At 32.5% G+C, this 25,428-nt stretch overlaps 1 protein-coding gene across 3 annotated transcripts in view; it reads right to left on the bottom strand.

The window, feature by feature from the left end:
- UTRN (utrophin) overlaps positions 1-25,428 on the bottom strand; it is a 435,226-nt gene that overhangs the window by 382,672 nt on the left and 27,126 nt on the right. For all 3 annotated transcript variants that reach the window (XM_074187765.1, XM_074187767.1, XM_074187766.1), the window contains exons 8-18: positions 23,388-23,537; positions 20,910-21,071; positions 20,175-20,303; positions 18,884-19,057; positions 17,244-17,399; positions 14,172-14,342; positions 11,233-11,412; positions 4,925-5,053; positions 4,080-4,250; positions 1,108-1,260; positions 5-142 (exon numbers count right to left, since the gene is read on the bottom strand). In XM_074187765.1, coding sequence (XP_074043866.1) covers positions 5-142; positions 1,108-1,260; positions 4,080-4,250; positions 4,925-5,053; positions 11,233-11,412; positions 14,172-14,342; positions 17,244-17,399; positions 18,884-19,057; positions 20,175-20,303; positions 20,910-21,071; positions 23,388-23,537 — 1,713 coding nt within the window. The remainder of the gene's footprint in view (positions 1-4; positions 143-1,107; positions 1,261-4,079; positions 4,251-4,924; positions 5,054-11,232; positions 11,413-14,171; positions 14,343-17,243; positions 17,400-18,883; positions 19,058-20,174; positions 20,304-20,909; positions 21,072-23,387; positions 23,538-25,428) is intronic.

The raw sequence follows: 25,428 nt of genomic DNA, 5'->3' as shown, positions 1-25,428 counted from the left end.
ATACCTTGAAATTATTATGTCTAGTCCTCAGAAGTATTAACTGAAACCGTATCTCTTCCCTCCTGTTATCTTCCATGGGGTGCTGTAACATCTGTTCACCTCTTTGCAGAACCTCCTCAATCTGGGCCTTCACCTCATCCAACTGAAAATAAAAACAGGAAAATATGTCAATAATTCACTGTTTTCTCTTCAGCAATGTATATTTCAGAAGTAGAAGAAAAATATTCATCAGGAATAAAAGAAGCAATATCAAATCAAAAATTTAAATGGAATTTTTTTAATTTAAAAAATTATATTGAGGGGTGGCTAGGTGGCATAGTGGATAAAGCACCGGCCTTGGAGTCAGGAGTACCTGGGTTCAAATCCGGCCTCAGACACCTAATAATGACCTAGCTGCGGCCTTGGGCAAGCCACTTAACTCCATTTGCATTGCAAAAACCTAAAAAAAAAAAAAATATATATATATATATATATATATATATAGTTTGCTAAAATGTTGCAAATTCTGAGAATCCTTTTTTAAATCACTGCTGCAATTTCAAAAGGGAACCTGCAGTGAGGAAACTACCCCTAAAAATTCAGGTCATCAACTACTCGCAAAAGTTATCTGAAACAACAGAAGTGATCTGCCCAGGAGAAAACTTCAAAGTGTATGCCAAAGGCAGAATCAGAATCTAGATCTTGTTTAATCAACTGTATCAACAGTATAACACACTGTTTTTCTAAATTTTATCTTAAAATAGTTTAAAACTTAAACCATGCTAATCATTAGTTTATTCTCTTTTATCTTATTTTACTTTTTTTAGGTTTTTTTAAGGCAAATGGTATTAAGTGGCTTGCCAAGGCCGCACAGCTAGGTCATTATTAGGTGTCTGAGGCCGGATTTGAACCCAGGTAATCCTGACTCCAGGGCCGGTGCTTTATCCACTTCGCCACCTACCCGCCCCATTTTATTATCTTTTAAAAACGAAATCTTAGAAACATCATAAATCATTTGGCAATTGCTACTTCTAAGTCAAATATCAAAAAATGCTTATCTTAGAATTATCTACCACAAGTATCAAGGTTTTTAAGACAATATTCAAAGAGAAATGAGGTGTTTTATACCTTTTCATCTTCATCACTGTGCTTTTCCACAGCCTTCAACATATTTTGTAAATCATGTTCTAATTTGTCTAGGTCTGCTGAATGCACACCAACCTCAACAGGCTGTGATTTGACAAAAAGTTTCTTTGAGAAAAGTTCTTGGTTGATTAGCATCTAGAGAAGAAAGCAAAAAAGAAAACATACCTAAAGCAAGTCAACTAAAAACAACATTTATCAAAATAACGTAGATGGAACAAGCAAATAATGTAAAATCACATTTCAATAATCAAAAAGAGAAACGGAAATGAGTAGAAAAAAATGAGTAAAAAAGAAATTTTCCAGTCAGCTCAAAAAAAGATTGCTCATGATTTCATTATGCTGTTGGACATTTAGAAATCCTTTTAAAAATATAACTTCAACTCCATTCATAACTCATGGGAATAAGAATAAAGAGGTGATATCAACAATATATTGCATAGCAACTTAAAAATTAAATCTCTGTAACACTGTGATTTAGTAATCTGGTACAAGATCCTTAATAGTTACAAAAACTCCTCTTATTCTTCTTAAAAATGGAGCTGACTGAATTTTTGCCCCAAAATACCAGCTAGAGCTTTTACTCACTATTCAATAAAGTTTTAGAATTCTTGGAGAGAATAGACTGTACCTGAAATTGGCATTTTACCTAACATCTACCTGAAGCTTTTGCCTCAGTTGAAGTATGTCTCAGAAATTTGTTAAAATTACATTTATGTTCAATTCATGGTTAAAATACCATATAAATATTCTTAAGTAAATTATGTAATATGCATGCCTTTTCTACATATTTCCCCAAACTAAATCTTATGCTTCTACTGTAAAAAAAAATAGATAAATAAATGAAATTATGAATCTATAGGCATACCATACAATTTTAAATCATTGAGCCCTTCTGGGAGTCTCTTTGTCTTTTGGTCAAGGTCCTTTAACAATAAAAAAAAATTCATTTGCTCTCATTTTTTAACAGAAAATAAAAACAAAATGTACATTTTTTTGCCTTATTTCTACTTACACTATTAAGTTCATATAAATTAAACTGATGCTTTTAAGATTAAATAGAAACAGGATGAAAGTCAATATGTCTTTATAAATATAAAGACTATGAAGCCAGCATCACAAGATTTGCTCTTCCTTGTAACTTAGGACCCAGTATCTCACAATGTTTCAAAAACTGAAAGAAGGTATTCCCAGAGTAGTATTAGTTGCTGCTAGTGTTTGCCCTTCATTATCAAAGAGGACCACTATGGAGCACCTCGGTATCACAATGGATAGGACACTAGCTCTGGAGTCAGGAGGATCTGAGTTCAAATCCAGTCTCAGGCACTTAATAATTACCTAGCCGTGTGACCTTGACCAAGTCACTTAACCCTACTGCCTTGCAAAAAAAAAAAAAAAAAAGGAGGACCATGACATGAAAAGCAAGCAAATTGGATTCAAGTAAGGAAGGGCATTACAAAGTCACCAACCTCACTTTCTCCTTAGAGCCATCTGGGTCCAGAAGCCAATTATGGATGAGGAACCTAGATGTAGTCGGAGACTTTTTAAAGCTAAAGTATTTTGGTTTTAGATTTTTTTAGATTTTAGATTTTTTTTCAAGTCAATGAGGTTAAGTGGCTTGCCCAAGGTCACATGGCTAGGTAATTATTAAGTGTCTGAGGTCAGATTTGAACCCAGGTACTCCTGACTCCAAGGCCGGTGCTCTATCCACTATGCCACCTAGCCGCCCCTAAAGCTAAAGTCTTTAACAGTTCTCCTTCATTCTCGAAGAGGACCATGACATCAATGAAGTGATGCCATGACATGCAAATGAATTGGATTTAAGTAAAGGAGGCTATGCAAGATCACCAGCCTCACTTTCTCTTCTGGAGTAGTTAAAAGCATAATAAAACACATAGAGAAATAAAAGTACGCAGTATGCATCCAGAGCAGGAGTTTTTAACTATTTTTGTGCAATTGACCCCCTTTCCAAAAAAAATTTTAATGCATAACATACAAAGGGGAACCAACTTTATTGAAAAAGTTATAAGTTTATGGATCCCAGGTTAAGAACTCTAGAATTAATGGAAGAATAGCTAGTAGTTTGGCCTGGGTAGGGCATGTAGTAATGGAGAACAAATAGAAAGAAATAAGGTTAGAAAGGTAAGTTTTAATACAGTGGTGAAAAACCTAAAACAGCAAGTTCAACTTTTTTTGGAGACAAAGAACAATCAATGAATATTTTTTTAAGAGTGAAGTTACATGATCAAGTCTGTCCTAGTGAGATTAATCTAACTTTGATGTTTCAGTTAAACTAGAAAAAGGAGATACTAGAGAATGAGAGTGAGCCAGAGAATAATCCAAGAGTCAATTGAGAGAAAAGTTGACAAGGACAAAAACTAAGGTAGTGAAAGCAGTAGAAATAGCAAATAAGGAACTGAGTTAAAAGATAGTTTGAGAATACAATATGATGCAACTTGCTATATATGGCAATTGACATAATTTGAATTAGCTACCTGGAGATATGTAATGGGGTTTCAACAAATATAAATAAATAGTCATGAGGGAAGTAATTTGTGAGAACAGGAATAGCAAAGTCAGAAATAAGGAAATCAAGAAGGGGAGCCTGTCAAAATGAAAGATAATACATTCAATCTTAGATACAATGATCTTGAGGTATCCATCATACATTCAGTTAGCACTATCCAGGAGAGAATTTAAAAAGTGAGTCTTAGCAAAGGAGCATATAAAGAATTATCAAGTGCTATTAATTTGAAACTTATCCATGTAGACATCATACTTGAAGTTTTAAGAACTGATAAGACCACATAGAGCTGAAGGTAAAGAAATATGGGCAATCAAATAAATCTAGGGCCAAAGGGAAGCCCTAGAATAAGAGGTGTGGAAAGAAGAAATCAAGAAGCAGAAAAGAAAGGTTAAAGAGATAGTATAACCTCTGTTTTGCACTATGTACTCACTTTAGCACTTCTGATGTCTTGAGACACTTTTTCAAAGTTTCTATTTAATTCAGCTAACTTTGGTTCCACCAGTTCATTGCTTGCCAAGCCACGAGCACCCATCAGCACAATGGCTTGGTCACGGACATTTTCAACTTGTAGATTAACATCATCCAGTTCAGATGTTAATCGCTAAGTGCATAAAACACAAAATTGTCATAAATATAAGAAATAAGAAGCATAACAATCAAAATATGGATTTGATCCTATTCAAAAGGTAAGATGAGCTAAATATATTAAATGTAAATTAAATTAAAATTTATCTAAATAAAAACAATACTAACAGTTTTCCTAATAAACACATAAAATAGGCATACCATATACTTTCAAATCATTGAGCCCTTCTGGGAGTCTCTTTCTCTTTTGGTCAAGATGGAAAAAGGGGACAGAGAATTAGGGAGCTTATAAGATTGGGGATGTACAAATCTTCCCGGATAACTCATTTTATCACCTCTGATTTTCTCATTAAAATTAAAATACAATAAAAGATAAGATAAAATTCAAATTCAAAAAAAAGACAGCAGGATTCTGAGGTCCGAGAAAGACATTACAAATTAGAAATATTATTTTTATTTTTCAACAAAATTTTATTCACTGTGTAAATTGCAAGGAACATATTTAAATCCATCATTTGCAAATGAGAGTTCTGTGTCAATAGGAAATAGCTTCTCTTCGAAGAATGCATTTCTATATTTACCTACAAATGTATAACTATAATTTGAAACCATTGTAACCTGTTCATTGAGGTAAAATTGGCAGCAGTGCCATATTCTATTGATATTACTGATGAAATTAGGCATATTTACTTTCACAATTTCTTCACTTTTATTCATAGGCTTCTCTTCAATCTCATCCAACAGGGCTTCAGCTTGGTAAAGCCAAGTACTTATATGAGCCACATTTCCATCAAATATTTCCAGTTGGCTTTGATGGTTCTGAAACAAAAAAAAAAAAAATTAAGCAAGTGCATTAAGTGTTCAGTGAGATGTACTTTGAGAGATATTTAAATAATCATAAAATATTAGAGAAAACTAGATCCATCAAATATTAGGTGTGGTTAGGAGAATTTAAGACTCTGGGTTAAAAGAATACACCTAAACATTACAATTGTGCCTCCCTCTTCAAGTTGCTGCTAAAGGAACATCTCTATGACATTTAATTTAATTTGTGGGGAATGTCATAGAATAAAATTCTTTACATATTATATAAATATATAATATATATATATATATATGCTGAAATAAATATTCTCTAGATAAAATACCTTAAAAACCCTGTCTCAGAAAAAGAAATGCAACAAGACATCATTGAACTCCCTAAGAAAAAATCTCCAGGGCCTGATGGATTCACAAGTGAATTCTACCTAATATTTAAGGAACAATTGGTTCCAATTCTATATAAACTCTTCAGAAAAATAGGGTAAGATGGAACTCTGCCTAACTCTTTCTATGAAACCAATATGGTGCTGCTACCTAAACCAGGAAGAGTTAAAACAGAGAAAGAAAATTATAGGCCTATTTCCCTGATGAATATAGATGCAAAAATCCTAAATAAAATCTTAGCAAAACGATTACAAGTCATCACTAGGATAATACATTATGATCAAGTAGGATTTATTCCAGGAATGCAGGGTTGGTTCAATATTAGGAAAACTGTTAGTATACTCAGTTATAACATCAACAAACCAATCAGAAATTATATGACCATATCAATATATGCTGAAAAAGCTTTTGACAAAATACAGCATCCATTCCTACTAAAAACACAAGAGTGTAGGAATAAATGGACCATTCCTTAGAATAATTAGCAGTATCTATCTGAAAACATCAACAAACATTATATTCAATGGGGAGAAGCTAGAGGCATTTCCAATAAGACCAGGGGTGAAACAAGGATGCCCATTATCACCACTATTATTCAATATCATATTAGAAATAATAGCTTCAGGAATTAGAGAATAAAAAGAAATTGAAGAAATTAGAATTGGGAAGGAAGAGACAAAACTCTCAGTCTTTGCAGATGACATGATGGTATACCTAGAGAATCCCAAGAAATCATCCAAAAAAACTACTGGAAACAATTAGCAATTTTAGCAAAGTTACAGTTTATAAAATAAACCCTCATAAATCCCCAACTTTTCTATATATGACTAGCAAGATACAGCAGGAAGAGCTACAAAGAGAAATCCCATTCAAAGTAACCCCAGACAATATAAAATACCTGGGAGTCTATTTGCCAAGACAGACTCAGAAACTTTTTGAAAACAATTATAAAACACCTCTCACACAAATTAAATCAGATTTAAATAACTGGGCAAATATCAATTGCTCATGGATATGTAGAGATAATATAATAAAAATGACAATTCTTCCAAAACGAAACTACCTGTTTAGTGCCCTACTGATCAAAAGACCAAAAATTTACTTTAATGAGTTAGAAAAAGTTGTAAGTAAATTCATATGGAGAAATAAAAAGGCAAGAATTTCCAGGAATTTAATGAAAAAAAGTGCAAAAGAACGGGGCTTAGCCCTACCTGATCTAAAATTATATTATAAAACAAGTCATCAAAACTGTTTGGTATTGGCTAAGAAATAGAGTGGTGGGAGGTGGCTAGGTGGCGCAGTGGATAAAGCACCAGCTCTGGAGTCAGGAGTACCTGGGTTCAAATCCAGTCTCAGACACTTAATAATTACCTAGCTGTGTGACCTTGGGCAAGCCACTTAACCCCAATTGCCTTGCAAAAAAAAAAACACTAAAAAAAAAAAGAAATAGAGTGGTGGATCAGTGGAATAGACTAGGAGCAACAGCAGAAAAAGATTATAGTAATTTGCTGTTTGATAAACCCAAATAATCCAGCTATTGGAATAAAAATTCTCTCTCTGATAAAAACTGCTGGGAAAATTGGAAGTTAGTATGGAAGAAACTTAGATTAGACCAACACCTCACACCCTATTCCAAGATAAGATCCAAATGGATACAGGATTTAGACATAAAAAACAAATACTATAAGCAAATTAGAAGATCAAGGACTAGTTTACCTGTCAGATCTATGGAAAGGGAAGCAGTTTATGTCTAAGGAAGGGATAGAGAACGCCATCAAAAACAAACTAGATGATTTTGATTACATTAAATTAAAAAAGCTTTTACACAGATAAAACCACTGTAACCAAGATCAAAAGAAATGTAGTAAACTGGGAAACAATCTTTACAACTAATGATTCTGACAAAGGAATGATTTCTAAAATATACAGAAAACTGAGTCATATTTTTAAGACAAAAAGCCATTCCCCAATTGACAAATGGCCAAAGGATATGCAAAGGCAATTTACAGATGAGGAGATCAAAGCAATCCATAGCCATATGAAAAAAATGCTCTAAATCATTAGTTATTAGAGAAATGCAAATTAAAGCTTCTCTGAGGTACCACCTCACACATCTCAGACTGGCCAATATGACCAGAAAGGATAATGATCATTGTTGGAAGGGTTATGGGAAATCTGGGACACTATTACACTGTCGGTGGAGCTGTGAACTCATCCAACCTTTCTGGAGAGAAATTTGTAACTATGCCCAAAGGGCAACAAAAATGAGCATGCCCCAGCAATACCACTACTGGGTACATACCCTGAAGAGATGATGAAAAAGGGTAAAAACATCACTTGTGCAAAAATATTCATAGCAGCCCTGTTTGTGGTGGCAAAGAATTGGAAATCAAATAAATGTCCTTCAATTGGGGAATGGCTTAGCAAACTGGTATATGTATATCATGGAACACTATTGTTCCATTAGAAACTGGGAGGGACGGGAATTCAGGGAAGCCTGGAGGAAATTGTCTGAATTGATGCTGAGTGAGATGAGCAGAACCAGAAAAACATTGTACACCCTAACAGCAACATGGGGGTGATGATCAATCTTGATGGACTCGTTCATTCCATCAGTGCAACAATTGGGAAGAATTTTGGACTGTCTGCAAAGGAGAGTGCCATCTGTATCCAGATAAGGAGCCGTGGAGTTTGAACAAAGTTCAAGGACTATTCCCTTAAATTTAGAAAAAAAAACAGATATCTTATTGTCTGATCTTGTTATCTCTTAGACTTTTTGTCTCTTCTTTAAGGATAATGATTTCTCGCTCATCACACTCAACTTGGATCAGTGTACAATAAAATCTTTAATAAAAAAAAAATCTGGAGTATTTATTTTCGCACCAAAAAAATAAATGAATGAATGAATAAATAAATAAATAGATATCCTCTAAAGTGGGTTTCATTATTCTGTTTGCTTCCTTTCTTGCATATCAATTCTCAGAGACAGAAATGAGTTTTGTTTGTAAAAAAATAAAGTAACAGAAGTAAAAAAAATTATATTGATTGAATGTAATGTGTGCGCACATATAGATATGTGCAGATACACCCAGTTTTTCCAATCAGTTTCAATTTCACATTTTTAAACTTCATTCTTGACAAATCTATAATGATATCCAATTGGCACTTCAAATTAAGAATGTCCCAAACTAAAATCATTATCTATTCTTTCTAATGGTTGCCCTTCTTCCCAATTTTTCTATTTCTTCTGCTAGTTCCACTATCCATTCTCCAAACCACCTGGGCACACTCAAAATCAAGGGGCAATTTTTTTTTTCCCCTCACTGAAAAATTCAATGATTTGTCAAATTCTACAAATCATATATCCACTATTGTCTAGTTTTACTTACACTCTCCTTTTTTAGATGAATGATTGAAAAAAGTATTTATTGTACTTCTACCAAGAAACAGTCAAAATGGATATGACCTAGATAAAAGAGGGAGTTATAAGATTATTAGGACATGGGACCTATTACCAATAAGATTAATGGATAGAAGTATAATTTGTGAAAAAAAAACAAGAGGCAGAGAACATTGTAAAATGTGAAATGGATAATTTTGATTACATAAAAATAAAAAGGGTTTGAACAAATAAATCCAATGTTTCCAAAATCAGGAGGAAAGTAGAAAATTTGGGGAAAATATTTTACAAGCAGATTCTCTGATAAAGGTCTCATTCAAATATATAGAGAACTCTATCAAATATTTAAGAATATGAGTCATTCCCCAATTGATAAATTGTCAAAGGATTGTGAATAGGCAGCTTTTCGATTAAATCAAAATATATATATATATACTCTAAATCATTATTGTTAAGAGAAATGCAAATAAAAGCAACTTTTAATTCAGTCTCATACTTATCAAATTGGCTAAAATGATAGAAGGAGAAAATGCCAAATGTTGGAGAGCATGTGGAAAAATTGGGTCATTAATGCACCATAGGTGAAAACTGTGAACCAATCCAACCATTTTGGAAAATAATCAGGGATTATGCCCATTTAAAACTGTGTAAACCCTATTATTCAATTATATCACTTTTAGGTCTATTAGATCTATTTCCCAAAGATAATCAGAGAAAAAGGAAAAATATCTATATACTCTAAAATATTTATATGACCTCTCTTCTTTTGTAGCCAAAAAATGGAAATTGAGGAAATATCTAACAACTGGGAAGTAGCCAACCAGATTGTGGTATATGACTATGTTGGAACATTTCTGTGCTGTAAGAAATGATAGGCTGACTGATTTTAGAAAAACATGGAAAGATTTGCATGAAATAATGAAAAGTAAAGCGAGCAGAACCAAGAGAATTTTGTACACAGTTTTAGTAATCCTGTTCAAAGATTAATGAATAATCAAGTTATTCTAAGTCAATAAATACTCAAATCAAAGATCCTCTACCTCTAGAGAAAGAATCTAGTAAAATTTTACATAGTTAAAAGCCTGCATCAAGGGGTTGACCTTCTCTAGTGTGGGGTGGGAAGGTAGGGAAGGATACCCAAAATTAATTTAATTTAAAAGAAAAAGCTTTTATTAAGCACTAAGTATGTACACAGCACTGTGCTAAAAACTGAGGATATAAATTAAAAAAGCACAGTGGTCTCTGCTCTCAAGAAGTTCACATTCTAATGATGGAGACAACACATATAGGTGTGAGTGGCAAGTCAGATAGGAAGACCTAACAGTTCTTATGATACAGATTGTAGATAGCAAATCATGGTAATGTACCTATTGTTTTTTTAAATATTTTCTGCAAGACAATGGAGTTAAGTGACTTACCCAAGGTCACTCAGCTAGGTAATTATTAAATGTCTGGGGCCAGTTTTGAACTCAGGTCCTCCTGACTCCAGGAGTCAATGCTCTAGCCACTGCACCACCTAACTGACCCAATAATATACCATTTCTAAAAATTATCTTTCCTGCAAAACCGATATCCATTTCTGATTTGCAGTCATTTGAATTACCAAGGGATTAGGAAAAACTTAATCCAATATTTGTTGCAAGAATGAATGTAAATATACTGAATTAATTCCATGATGTTTTGTTTTGTTTTAGGTAAAGTCAAGTATTCTTCAGGTTCTAAGTCTGTTAAGTAGAATGAATGATTGAACATTTTCTCAACCTTCTAAATCCATCAATCATACAACAATTTTTACTTTTGAAGGAAACATGAAGGAATCCTATGAAAGTTGTCTCCTTGGAAATGTAATACAAAGATGATTTTACAAAGTATATATTTTTTAAAGGAATCATTTAACAACAAAGCAGAGTAGCAAACTCTTCAGAGTAAACAAAATCATTCCTTTCAGGAAATACATAATAATAAAAAGTCTGAATTATGACATGTTCAAAAGATAAAAAGTTTTTTAAAAATCATAACACAAAATTAAAACCAAACTATGTTTGAAAACGCAAGTGAGTTAATTATTTTTGGTACATAAGCCATGATTATTTACTCTTTAATAAAACAATATTCTGAAAAATAGAATTTGCTAAATATACTATTTTATTTGTAGTCTGGTGAGTAGTTGATATGAACTTTTAACCTGCTAGAATCACTAACTCTGAAATCTTTTTAAACTAAACAAAAAAACACTAGGATAACTATGCTTTCTTTCCATTTTATTTCACTTTATAAAATATTAAGAAAATCTATGTTCTCTCTCCTATCTCTTCACGACTGAAAAAAAGAATGTGTATTTTTCAGTTGAAATGAATTCCCACACTTATAATTCATTTTCAGTAACACTCACCAATAATGTATTGAGCCAATCTTCAGTCCATGTGCGAACTCTACTCCAACCAGCATTCAGAACAGAAACTTTTTCTTCCAAAGGTGTCTCACTGCCCTCTATCAAACTCTGGAGGGCTACTCTGATGTCACTGATATTATTTAAATCCAATTTTCTCTTTTCCAGCTGCTTTAGCACATTCTAAAATAAAAGTATCTAAAATTAATTGTGTGATCTTTTCAAGCATTAGGAAGCTTGTGTATAACTTTTACATCAAATTAATAGTTCAAGTTACTCTATCTTATCTTATTTGACAATTCAACTGTTATATGAAATGATTGAGTGGGAGTATTAGAATTGTGCTATAAGATTTTAAAATTTTGTACCATATACAATTGCTCACAAAACCCTCAAAATTCTAGAATTCCCAGACATCATACAAGTTTTTTATATTAAAACAATAAATATTCAAGCAAATATCAACATGCCTGTTAAACATACATGAATAAATTTAACTTTGTCAAGTACTAAACCTTTTTTCAATCACAACATGTCCACAAATGTTTAAAAGTTGAGGTTAATTGCTTATAAATATTGCACTGAAGAACTTTGGGGAACAAAAAAGTAGTTCAGATGAATATAAGCAAGGTTCAAATAACATCTGGTCATTTAACATTGCTTCATTACTCTTCCGTGAACATTCAAATATTTTTCCTAAATATCATAATACAGTCCAGTTGCCAGGAATAGGGGAGAGATATAACAACAACCACATTTTTTTCACTTGAGATTCCTGCATTCTCCTAAGTGATTATTTATTGATTGCATTCAGCAACTTTACTGCAACCAAAAAGTAATTACATTTAAGCAAGTGAACACACAAAGAAGGGCAGCAGTAAAAGATATACCAAAAAAATTGCTAGAAAGAAATTTCTGCTTTGTGAATAATACCATTTAAAGTCTAAAATAATAAAGCAGGTGTGAAAGCATAATAGAACAAAACAAACTAATTTTGGCAACTAAACTAAATAATCATGATTAAAACCACATGCTAATATGTATTTCCTAAAGAATAGTATGCATTTTTCATATATTAAAAATTATATCAGATGCAGAAAACTTTTCAAAATGAATGTTGAAAATTATCTCTTTGCATAATACTAAAAATAAGCAAGTGAATTTTAATTTAGAAAAAAGTTACATCAAAAATTATTTGAAATTCTTTCAGTTTCTTTATATTCTCTCTATAAGCTACACTAGTCCCTTTGTGCCTCAACTCACATAATAAGACTACAGAGTATCACTTTAAGATTCTCTTGTGGTTCTCTTCAACTCTGGAAATTGCCTTAAATGTCCCCATTTCAGTATATTCATATCCAGATGCATTATGATAAAGAAATGATTACAAGGGGTGGCTAGGTGGCACAGTGGACAAAGCACTGGCCCTGGACTCAGGAGAACCTGATTTTAAATCTGGCCTCAGACGCTTAATAATTACCTAGTTGTGTGAACTTAACCCCCCACTGCCTTGCCAAAAAAAAACCCAAAGAAATGATTACAAGTCCATCAGATAACATGGTTCTCTTGCCAAAGAGAAAGATAATTCAAACTTTTACCTATATATTTATGCTGACAAGTTAAAGTAGAGAGACAAAAACCTCTGAATCAGAAAGACTTGCATTCAAATCTTGAAATGTGAATCTAGGAAGGCATTTAAGTTCAAAGGACCTCAGGAACTCTCAAACTCAACAAGCTGAAGAGGAGTTGCCATGGGAGTTATCATTTCAGGAGTTCCCCAACACTAAGAAATGATCAGATGCCAGCAATCTTAACCAAACCCTCCTAACTAACTCCACCACATTCCAATACTACACCAAAATTCTGTCAAAGTAAGCATATTCATTTTCAATTTTTTTTTAAGTTTTCTATTTGTCTTTTCTGGGCCATTAGGTGGCACAAAGATTAGAACACCAGGTCTGGAGACAAGAAGACTTAAGTTCAAATCAAGCCTCAAACGTTTAGTAGCTGTATGACACTGACCAAGGATTTGCCCCAGTTTCCTCATTTGTAAAATGAGTTGGAGAAGGAACTGGCAGACCAATCTAAATTTTGTTAAGCAAACCCCAAATAGGGGCAGCTAGGTGGTGGAGTGGATAGAGTGCCAGCCCTGGAGTCAGGAGGATCTGAGTTCAAATCTGGTCTCTGACACTTAATAATTGCCTATCTGTGTGGCCTTGGGCAAGCCACTTAACCCCATTGCCTTGCAAAAAAACTAAAACAAAGAAAAAGGAAAAAAAAAAAAAAGAAAACCCCAAATATCCTTATGAAGAATTAGACATGACTAAAATGACTGAACAACAAAATGTCTTCTCTAATAAATTCATTTTTTGATCTGGGGACTAAGAATTATATGAGGCTAAAAATAAAGTATTGATATCCATTTGACTTTATGTTTATGTAAAAAGAAAGATCAAGGAAATCAATTTTACATTTTTTGTCTGTGATTTCATTAATTTTCCAGAGACACATGGATTTTCTTGCATAAACCATCATCTTATTCCACAGAAAAATAGAATTGTCACAGATGCTCACTGACAGTGATCAAGAAAGAGCAACAAAGTGGTGCTGACAAAAATCACATTTTTATTAAAAATAACAAAATAAAGATTTCTAATATAATGACAGTATATTCCTTCCTTCCTTCTCATCTTTTTAAAAATCCTAAAGGCTTTTTGATAAGTTTACAAAATTCATAATTTTGGTAATCAATGTAGCAAAAATAAGGCATGAAAATGGAAAATGAAAAAGATTTCTTGTGCTGCTTGGAAGACATAATCAAGTGGAAAAACCACTGAGCACGATGAATGCTTAGCTAGGCATAATTTAACATGAAGGGGTGGGAAAGTTCTCCACTAGGGCCACTAATGTAACAGTAGCAATTAAATTGAATTACAACTTACTTTGGCCCAGGCAATCTCGGGATCCAGGTCAGAAAGCAAACCTTCTGAAGTTGACTTCTGCACTAACTCAGCTTCAATAACAGCAAGCCATTCTGAAAGTAAAGCTGTCTCCTTCTTCATTTTGCGAGCCAGTTGGGAAGCTCGTTCCAGATCCTGCTTTCCCTCAGTAACCTAGAGAAAAGAGGCCAAATCAAGAGTGATGTTATCTTTCAAATTACTTCATAATCATGTCCTCAATGTGGCCAAGCACTACATCTTCTGTACACTTGCCATAGGTAACGTAACAGTTCTGTTCTTCAACTTAGTGGCAAAATGGGGATAGCTGCATCCTACAATGGGGAACCTGTAATAGCTTGGGTCCAGTTTGCTCAGGTATAATAAAACTGATGTCTTAGAACTTTATCACTTGCATAATATCACCATACAAAAATCATTCAAGGTGCCTAATTGTCCTGCTGCATAAAATAGCACAGGGATAGATCTAGGCAGCAACTGAAATAAAACTGGCTAATCACATAAAATGTCTTTTGAAATTCTTGGGTAAAAGGTACTAGATAAATAAGTCATGTGTTTCAGTGAATTAGTCAAAATGGAAATGAACTTGTATGAGAAATGAAAGCATTTACATAAACATATTTATTAATACATGTAAAAACATTATCTTCAATGTAATTCTGGAAAAACTTTAAAAAAATAAAATATATTTAAATAAAAATGCCTATGTCTTCATGTCTATGGATACATATCTGTTTGTTATTTGTGTGTGTAATATTTGTATTGTAAAAATACATAAGATATGAATACTATAAATGGCACAGATAAGAATTGCAAAGTATATGATGAATCAATAATCAATCAATAAACATTAAGTACCTAATGTATGAACTGCATTAAATTTCTAATTAGTACACAATTTAATCAAAATGACTTCTGCAAATGAGTCACAAATCTCAGAGCCATCTAGAAGCTTTTTAAATTGCAGAGTAGATCCTAAATTGCATTGATAGATGTCTTATTCCTCTATTCTAAGTGAAAGGACGAGTAAGAGAGAAAAGAACTTCTGTTTTTTTTCTGTAGAGGCTATAAAACAATTTAATCAAAATTACATCTGTAGATAAAAGCATTAAAATATTATCTAAAAAGGAGTTAACTATTTCTACAAAGAATCAGATCAAGTACTCCAAGAATCTTAAGTGTCTGACAAAATCAGGGTAATAAATCTGAATTACTATTAAGACACTAATTATCTAAGTCATGGCTACTTAACAAATCAGATACCTAGTAAGTAACATTATCAAAAAAAAATGTTTTTTTTGTCAAAAAAAAGTTAAGAACCAAATAAAAACAATTTACAACACTCTTTGGAATAAATTTTACCTGGGTATACAAGTTTTGTTCAAATTAAAACTTTTTTTTAGGGTTTTTTGGGGTTTTTTCCCTAAGCAATGGGGTTAAGTGGCTTGCCCAAGGCTGCACATAGCTAGGTAATTATTAAGTGTCTGAGGCCAGATTTGAATTCAGGTACTCCTGACTCCAGGGCCAGTGCTCTATTCACTGCGCCACCTAGCTGCCCCTAAAACTAAGATGGATCACAGTAAGTTTTTGGTCTGGTTGACAGTAATTACACAATCATCTATAAAATGTTCATATAATGAATGGGTATAATGGATTTTTATATGTAATTGGAATTGCATAATGATGAGAAGATCCTATACATTGCACACTCTGATTACAATGTTATTAAAGCTATCTGACTGCAGACTTACATTTTCTTCTCACTAAAGTGAGGCAATAATTGACTAAAAATTCAATGTTATGAGTCTAATTGTTAAACTAAACTAAAATGAGAGTGAAAACATTCTAACCACTTTCCTCTGGGCTAATAGAAAGATTTCCATATATTTCATTTGGTGTATTTAATATTCAATATCTGCAGCATGATACAGAACTAAGCCACATTTCAACTTAACAGTTTGCATTTCTTCCTTGATTTCAAGGCAGAAATTCTAAAATAAGTTAAATCATTAAGCAAATAGATTTTGCCAGTACCTCAATGTAAAAGATCCAACAGTTTATCTCCCTGTGGTTCCTCTAAAATGACCAAATTATGCATGTATCTTAGCAGGATTTAAAAACTACTGGCATATTACCATGAATTACCTATGTCTTAATGTTTGCATTTGCTTTAATCAATGATATGGAAATTTAGAGTTTGGGAAAGGCAGCATGGAATAGAAGAGTGAACCTGGGAGTCAAAAGACTCGGTGCATAGATTCATTATGACTTCAGGCAAATGAGCCAAAATCTCAGCACCACCTAGGAACTTTTTAAATTCCAGAATAGTTGCTAAATTGTATTGAGGTTTCCTTCCTCTCTTCTAAGTGGAAAGGACAGAGAAAAGGGAAAAGAAGAGAAGTAGAGTAGGATTAATTAATTGATTGATTGATTAATATGAGGATTAAGATTTTTAAAAAACAACATTCATAAAAAAAAGAGAGAGAGAGAGAGAGGTGGTGAAATGGATAGAGTGCTAGGCCTGGAACCAGGAAAATCTCAATTCAAATCTTGCTTCAAACATTTACTAGTTATATAACCCCAGGTAAGAGACTTAAGGGACTTAACCTTGTTTGCCTCATTTTCTCATTTATAAAATGAGTTGGAGAAGGAAATTGCAAACCACTCCAGTATCTTTGCCAGGAAAACCCCAAATGGAGCCACAAAAAGACAGCTACAACTAAAACAACTGACCAACAATAAAACATTGTTTTAAAAGCTAAATTTTGGTATTCCCACATAAGTAATAAAAGGAATAAATAAAAAACTGACAATGGCAAAACTAATAAAGCTTGTATTAAACTAAAACACAATATAAAAAATTAGGTTCTATGCAAATACTCTAGAAAATATTAAAATTTTCAAACTTTCTACCACTTAAAATTTCAAAGTATAATAGTACAGTAATATCTAGGAAAAATTATTTCAAATGAACTCATATGTGTGCAACAAGTCAGACCTCCTAGGAGTGAACGATTTTTTAAAGAGACAATTTTCTTAATAATTCAATCATCTTACCTGTGCACCCAAGTCATTATAGAGGAACTTCAAAGAAGTCAGTTGTTCATCCATCCCTTTAGGGTTGTCTGTTTGCTGTTTTTGTACTATCTGTCTTCCAGTTTTGATCACAGTCTCTACTTCAAGTTTGACTTCACTTAAAGTTTTATAGAGTTTCTTAAAAAAAATGAAAATTATGCATTTCAGGAAAAATTACCAATCTCTTTGTTAAATTGGCAACTTAGGTCAATAGCATTTACATGGTTAAGCATAAAACATTTTTAAGTATCTCATTTTTCATTTTTCAAATTTAAACCAGAAGCAAAATCAAATCAAGGTGATACCATGATTAAAAGTCAAATGACTCTGACAATAAAAAAATAAAAATTTACCTTTAAAAGTGAAAGGCTATCAAGAGCCATACTATGAATGTAAAGAAAGTGACTTTTTAAAAATTAATTAACATCATCAAAAAATTTAAGGACCACTTCCACAATCTATTCCATTCTTTGTGGAGCATGGGAAAGAATTTATTATCATTGTATGGAACTAAAAGTTAACAAAATTAACAAAGTATTGGGAAAATTACTTTGAGCTGATACAACCATCTCTATTGACCATTCCTTTTTATAATAACTTGTTTTTCATGATCAGTGAGGTATCTGAAAAATAAACATGCTAGATGCTTGGGCTACGATTGGGTTATAATCAGTTCTATTCTACCCACATATAACTATCAATGTTCAGATTAAAAAAGAGTCATGTTTCTAGAGATGGCAGCTTAGAAAAGTGCAGACATCATTACTCAAGGCTAAACAAATATAAAAATGGAGCACAAGTCAGGGATAGAAGCTTCAGCTTTTGTTAATTTCACACATAGGATTCATCATTTCCAAGCTACCAGAAGGTTCTTGGAAAAAACTTTTCATTCTCTGTCCCTGAATCCCAGAACCTAGCATAGTGCTAGGTGTATAGAAAAATATAAAAACAAAATTTTAAAATAATATAAATATCTATGAATATAAACATATAGAACAAATAAACACATTGAATGATTTATTTTTTCACTGGCTAGACTAACTACTAGAAGAATGGTAAGATATCATAGAATATTTCAGAATGGCCAAGGAAGTTACAGGCAATAAAGTGTTTTTGTTGTTTAAATTACATTGAGAACATAGATGAGGGTAGGACAATAATTGAGAGCAAAAAGAAGACAAAATGTTCAATTTTTTTTATTCTGCTTCTGATGTTTTGCTTTTTTTCCTGCCAAGGTCAGAATAACAACAGAGTTAACAACCAAAATAAATAAGGAGATAAAATGATAAAACTTAGTGTCTTTGATGAAGTCAAGTCATTGGAACAGAATAAACTATATTTTTGTTATTGAAGAACTGGAAAACAGGATTACTAAGTTACTGTCAGTAATTACCTGAAAGATCAACAAAACTGAAATACATTTCTTAAAAAAAAGCCTGGAGTAAGGGAAATGTTTCTCTAATTTTGAGGAGGGGGAAGAATATGCAAACCAGTGGGACTGATTTTGATAGAAAAATTCTAGAATATGTAGGCCTAGTAAGACTCACACACTACAAAAAAACTCAAAATACATTCTCTCCCCCCCCTTTGCCCCCTCCACCACAATGTTAATATTGCCTTACCATGCATTTGTCTAAATGACTCTGAATTACATCTGGATCTATATCCTTCACATCCAAAACATGAAGATCTGCCTTTACACCATCTAGAACCCGCTTACAATCAAGCATACGTTGCTCAAAATTAGCAGGCTTCTGGAAGAGTTGATACTTTGTGGATACTTCTCGAAGTTTCCGCTGAAGATGATAATGACAGTGAAGACAATGACAATGATGACAATAAAATTTGCATATTAGAACAAATTTTCCCACTTGATTATGCTATCTTCACTTTAATTGCTGATAATCAACCATAATCAGTATTGTAAAAATCAAGTATTTCATAACAAATTAAATTACTGCAGTAGCAAACCAATTATAAATTCATAGTTAAACAATCCACAAGAATCTACATGATGGGGGTGGCTAGGTTGCACAGAGGATAGAGCTTCGGCCCTGGAGTCAGGAGTACCTGAGTTCAAATCCAGCCTCAAACATTTAGTAATTACCTAGATGTGTGGCCTTGGGTAAGACACTTAACCCCATTGCCTTGTAAAATCCTAAATGAATGAATGAATGAATGAATGAATGAACGAATGAATGAGTGAGTGAATGAACAAATAGATAGATAGATAAATGAATGAATGAATGAATGAATGAATTTACATGATCAAGAAATTCTTGACAATTTCAAACAAGCAAAGCTTGACAGATTGCTTATTTATCTTGAAAAAATGGAGGATAAAGTTGATTTCAGTACAAATTTTATTCTTTTTAGGAATTATTTGTAAAGGCATCATTTACCCCAGCATGTATCTCTAGCATCTTAGTTATCGAATGAATATCTATACTATCAGTACCCATACCTGGTGATCCCTTTTATTTTGAATGTCTTACTAAAATCAGATTGTTTTTTCTTACCGATGAATAAAATGAAATGTATATACATAGAAGTACATCAGGATACAAATATTTTTTTTCAAGTAACATATTCCCATACCCTGTTCCATGAAATCCATAACATCTAGGAATTCAAAATCTTTCCCAGAATCTGCTTCTCCTACTTAAGGCTTCTTCTTTGTGATTCCTATATAATCTGGAAAGGAAGTCAGAAATGGGCTCAATTCCCAGTTTTACCACTAACTCATAATGGAACCTTGGCTCAGTCCTCAATTTTCTAGGATATCAATTGTTGATCTCTCAGAGCTTTCAGTTTGATCAGTCCATGGTTAAAATCTTCAATTAACTAATGCCCTCTTAATTCTGTCAGTCCACCTGTCTTGAAAAGTAGAAGCAGACTCTTTTATTCCTTTACCTGCAATATATCCATCTGACTTCCTCCTCGAGGTGTCCTGCCTTCTGGAGAGGTGGGTGGCTGAGATCGAGTATTTCTTCTCAGCTCTTCCAATGTTAATTCATGGGCTGTGATTTCGGCATGAATTTTCTGATAAAGGAAAATAGTGAAGAGAGTAAAAGAGGAAGAAAGGAATTTTAAAATAGGCCATGGGAAAGAAATTGTAGAGTGAAAAATAACTTTAAAAAAAATCTATTTGAGAGACACTCCAAATTTTGCAGTCATTGGCAATAAATCAAGAGAAAAAGCAGAGATGGATATGAAGTCAGGGGAATCTCAGTTCAGATTTCAATTGTGACACAAGCTACCTGAAGCAAAGTACTAAACTGTTCTTTTGACTTCAATTTTCTCATCTGTAAAATGAAGAAATTGGAATACATGACCTGAAAATCTCTTTGTGCTCAAAAATCCTTATTTTGGGCTTTGTAACCTTAAAGTACCCTATAAATGTGAATGATTATAATTATCATTTTGCAAAGGTTCTTAATAGGAGGGGGAACTAAAACATGCTTTAAATAGCCACACACTTCATATGTGTAAAGCCTCTTGATCCATGACAAATTAGGAAAAAAAAATTGGAGATCTCATTATGAAATTGCTGTATCTGCATAAAATGTCTCTTCAGGAACTGGGAGGAATCATTCATTGTACAATCTTTTAAAAAACTCAGAAAAGCTTATGTAACTGAGGAATTACCTGAGCCTCCTGTGGAACCTGGAAAGCATCTATTCTATCTGTCAAGTATATGGTGAGCTGTTTATCCAGCTCTGTTAGACTTTCTTGTAAGACTTGCAACATGTGGTCAGTTTCCCTCATGGTTTGTAGTTGTTTTTCCAAAGAAATCTGTCTGGACTCTGCCTACAGAGAAATAAAAGATAATATAAGTAAGAAGGTCAATATACAATCAGATGTAGCTATCCGGAATATGAGAGCATTCATATATTCCAGGTCATAAAAAAAAAAGAAAGAAACAGATGGCAAAGCATCATCATTTAGTAAAGCTAAGACTAGATTTAAATAAGTAATTAACAACCAAGAACACTCACTGAGAAAATCCTATTCAGTTGTAACAAAAAAGAGACACTTCTACTTTCTTCTGAGCAAACCATAAATACCATACTTCACAAAATTAGATGCTTATAATAAAAAAAATAAACAACAACAATAAAACAGAACCAAGATTTGAAGTCAATTCTCTTGATTCCCATGTTTCATGATCTTTACATTTTTTTTTTAGCATTAGGGAATGACTTTTAGTCTTTCAAATTATATGTCTTGGATATCAAATCCTAGTCAGAGATATTTGATTTGAAAAAAAATCCTAATTGACTGCTTAGAAATCATATACTGAATGTATTAAATTTGTGTGTGAAATTTCATGTAATCACAATTATTCATTTTATTATGTTTCATCTATTCCTAGTGTTAAGAATTCATCTCCTATCAAAATCTGAAAAAAGTACATATGATCTCCTTATTTTGTAACATTTCCTACAGTGCATGTTCAGGTAATGTACCTATTTTGAAGTTATTTCACATTAAGATATTGGTCTAATTCTAATTTCTACCAAATTGCTTTCCAGTTCTCCTAGTAAGTCATAAAAAAATGAGGTTTCCTTTCCTCAGATTTTCACCTTATTATACATAGAATAAGTAAGCTCCAATTATAACTGACTACTGATTACTTCCTGTCAAGTCAGCTTTTTTTGATATCTTTTTTCTATTTTTCAACCAGTAACAAATGATTTTAATGACTACTGCTTTATAATATGCAATACCCACATGCACACTGTATACACACATACACACACACACACACACACACACACACACACACACACACGCACACACACAACTATTTCCATTATTTACCTTTGGACATTTATTTCCTCAAGTGGATTATTGTAACTTTAATTATATTTGATAAACTATACCTTTGCATATGAACTCCTTCTTATTATACTAGCATGGCCTAGAAATGAACACTGACAGTTTCAATTATGCAAGTTGTCCTTTATTTCTTGAAGAAACATTTTTATTCAAAGCTGCACAAATATTACAGGTGATTTGGTAGAAGACTTCAAATTATTTTTTACGTTTTGTAGCTATTTTACAATTTACTTTCTATTATTGTCTTTAGGATTTTTTAATTATATAGAAATTATGTTGATTTTGTGGGTTTATTGTGAAACCTGAAAATTAACTGAAGCTTCTAAGTTTCTCAGGTACTTTCTTTGTTGATTCCTTAGAATGTTATAAATAAAACTATCATGCCTCAACAACTAAGGATATTTTTATCTCTTCTTTGCCTCATTTTATTAATTTAATTTCTTTCTGTTGTCTTAATGTCATTGCTAACATTTCTAGAACTTATTGAAAAAATAGTGGAGAAACCTTGCTTTATTCTTGTGTTTGTCAGGGGTAACTTTTAGTGTGCCACTAATGTATTATGATTACTTTTGATCTTAGATGCACATTTCCCAAAAAAAAGAGCAACTTTATAAACATAAATACAAATGACCATGATTCACAAAATGGTCAAGATAGGAAAAAACACAAAAAATAATTCTATGTATTGTTTTAACATATTGGAAGAAGGCATATATAATTACAATGTCTTATAAATATTTATTCATGTGAAATTCTGCTTTGTAGACTTGTTATGCGCAATGTTTGCTTTAAATCAATGAAATTAATATCCTGTCTTATTCACTACATTTTGCACATAATTGCTAACATTTGCTGTAAAAGGTTAAGTATTCTTACCACTTTACAGTGACATGTATCTTTCTTGATATAATACAATGTTCAGAAATGTATAATGAAATTTATTTGTACTGTTAAAGACTAAGAAACTCAATGACATTCAGATATATCACCAATCAAGATGGAATGAACTCTATTTTCTAAATTATTTATCTATTTAAAGGCCGAATACAAAATTGCATTTTGTCAGATAATAAAGTTCTATATCTAAAAGGAAATGAAGAGAATTAATGGCTAGAAATTATGTCAATGGTATTTTTGTTGAAGAAAGTCAGATCTACTTTGTGATTCTGCTTGAGTTTAGCCTCAACATTATCTGCAGAGTAAAACTTTAGTTTCCTTCATCATCCTTCCTTTAAACTGGAATAATAATTAATCATTATTATTTATGAGTACTGTGATTCTTACCATGTGACTCAATTCTTCATATCGGCTATTGAAGTTCTCTAACTTCTCACTGATTATATCATCAAGAATCCCACCATCAATTAGAGTCTGACCAAGTTCACGGATCTGTGTGCGATTATCTGCTGGATGGCGTAAAACTGATTCCAAAGACTAAATAGAAAAAAAAAATGAAACAAACTTATGATTTGAAGTGTTATGTCATGTCAAGGTGTAAAACCTTATCTTTTCACATTCCAGTTATTATGCTGCAATTTTTGATATTTTAATTTACTATTAATGGACAATCTGTTTTACAAACTGCTACCAATTTGGGGAAATCCTCTTCAACTTGTCTCTGATTTCATCATCCCATTCCACTATTCCAATTTAGATCATTTTCATCAACTGCCTACACTACAACTTTTTTTCTCACTACACATTATTGTCAGTAGCACTGGCTTCACCATCAAAATACTTAAATTTATTAATTGGCTGCAGACTTATAATGCAATTTTTTCCATTCAAGTCATGTTATAGATAAGCTGCATTTATCAATTGGGAAATGACTTTTAATCTTATAAATCAGAATCAGTTCTCAAAATATTATAGAAATGAGACTTTTATCAGAAACACTAGGAAAAATTGTCCATCTTTTTGTATTCATTCTAATCTTGGCTGCATTGTTATGAATTTTTAATTTGTTCATAACCTTTTTAATTTAATATAGCCAAAATCATTCAATTTGCAATTTTATAATGTTCAGTATCTCTTGTTTAGTCGTAAACTTCTCCCCTTCCATAGATCTGACAGATTAGGTAGAGTATTCCTTGTTCTCTTAATTGGTCTATGGTATCACCCTTTATGTCCAAATCCTTCATTATCTATTTTGAACTTTTTTTTTTGGTATATGGTGTGAGATGTGGGTCTATATCTGGTTTTTCTACTTCTATTTAATTTATTTTTGAATTATGCATTTTTCCCCTAATCTCACTTCCTTCCCCTCACCCCCCACAGAAGGCATTGTTTCCATTGCTCAAAATTGAATTTGTTAAGAGAGAAATCATATCCTTAAGGAAAAAATAAAGCATAAGAGATAGCAAAATTACATAATATAACTTTTTTTTTTAAAAATTAAAGGTAATAGACTTTGGTCTTTGTTCAAAGTCCACAATTCTTTCTCTGGATACAGAAGGTATTCTCCATCATAGATACCCCAAAATTGTCCCTGATGGTGCATGGATGAAATGAGCAAGGCCACTAAGATTGATTATCAACCCCATGTTGCTGTTTTAGTGTACAATGTTCTTCTGGTTCTGTTCATCTCACTCAGCATCAGTTCATTCAAATCCTTACAAAGGCTTCTCTAAATTCTCATTCCTCCTGGTTTCTAATAGAACATCAGTGTTCCATAACATGCATTTACCACAATTTGTTCAGTCATTCCCCAACTGATGAACATTCACTCAACTTCCAATTCTTTGCCACCACAGAGATGCTATGAATATTTTTGTACAAGAGATGTTTTTACCCTTTTTCATGATCTCTTCAGGGTATAAACCCAGTAGTGGTATTTCTAGATCAAAGGATATACACATCTTTATTGCCCTTTGGGCATAATTCCAAATTGCCCTCCAGAAAATACCTGGTTTTTGCCATTCTATTATTTGTCAAAAAGTGAGTTCTTATTCTAGAAGCTAGGTGTCCTTGGGTTTATCGAAAAGGAAATTACCGTAGTGTATTTACTTCAATTTCTTTTGTACTTACTTTAATACACTGGTCTAGTACTCTATTTCTTAACAAGTACCAGGCAGTTTTGATGACTGTTGTTTTATAATATAGTTTTACATCTATTACAACTAGGTCACCTTTCTTTGCATTTTTTTAATCAATTCCTTTGATATTCTTAAACTTTGTTGCTCCAGATGAATTTTGTTACTATTTTTCTTGCTTTGTAAAAAGTTTTTTGGTAATTTGATGGCCATGGAACCAAATAAGTAATTTAATTTGCATAGAATGTCATTTTTATTATATTTGCTCAGCTAATCATGAGCAATTGATGTTT

Source organism: Macrotis lagotis, chromosome 5 (genome assembly GCF_037893015.1).
Source record: "Macrotis lagotis isolate mMagLag1 chromosome 5, bilby.v1.9.chrom.fasta, whole genome shotgun sequence".
Taxonomy (NCBI): domain Eukaryota; kingdom Metazoa; phylum Chordata; class Mammalia; order Peramelemorphia; family Peramelidae; genus Macrotis; species Macrotis lagotis.
The sequence above is the reverse complement of the archived record's forward strand: the minus strand, read 5'-3'. Positions and strand labels throughout refer to the sequence as shown.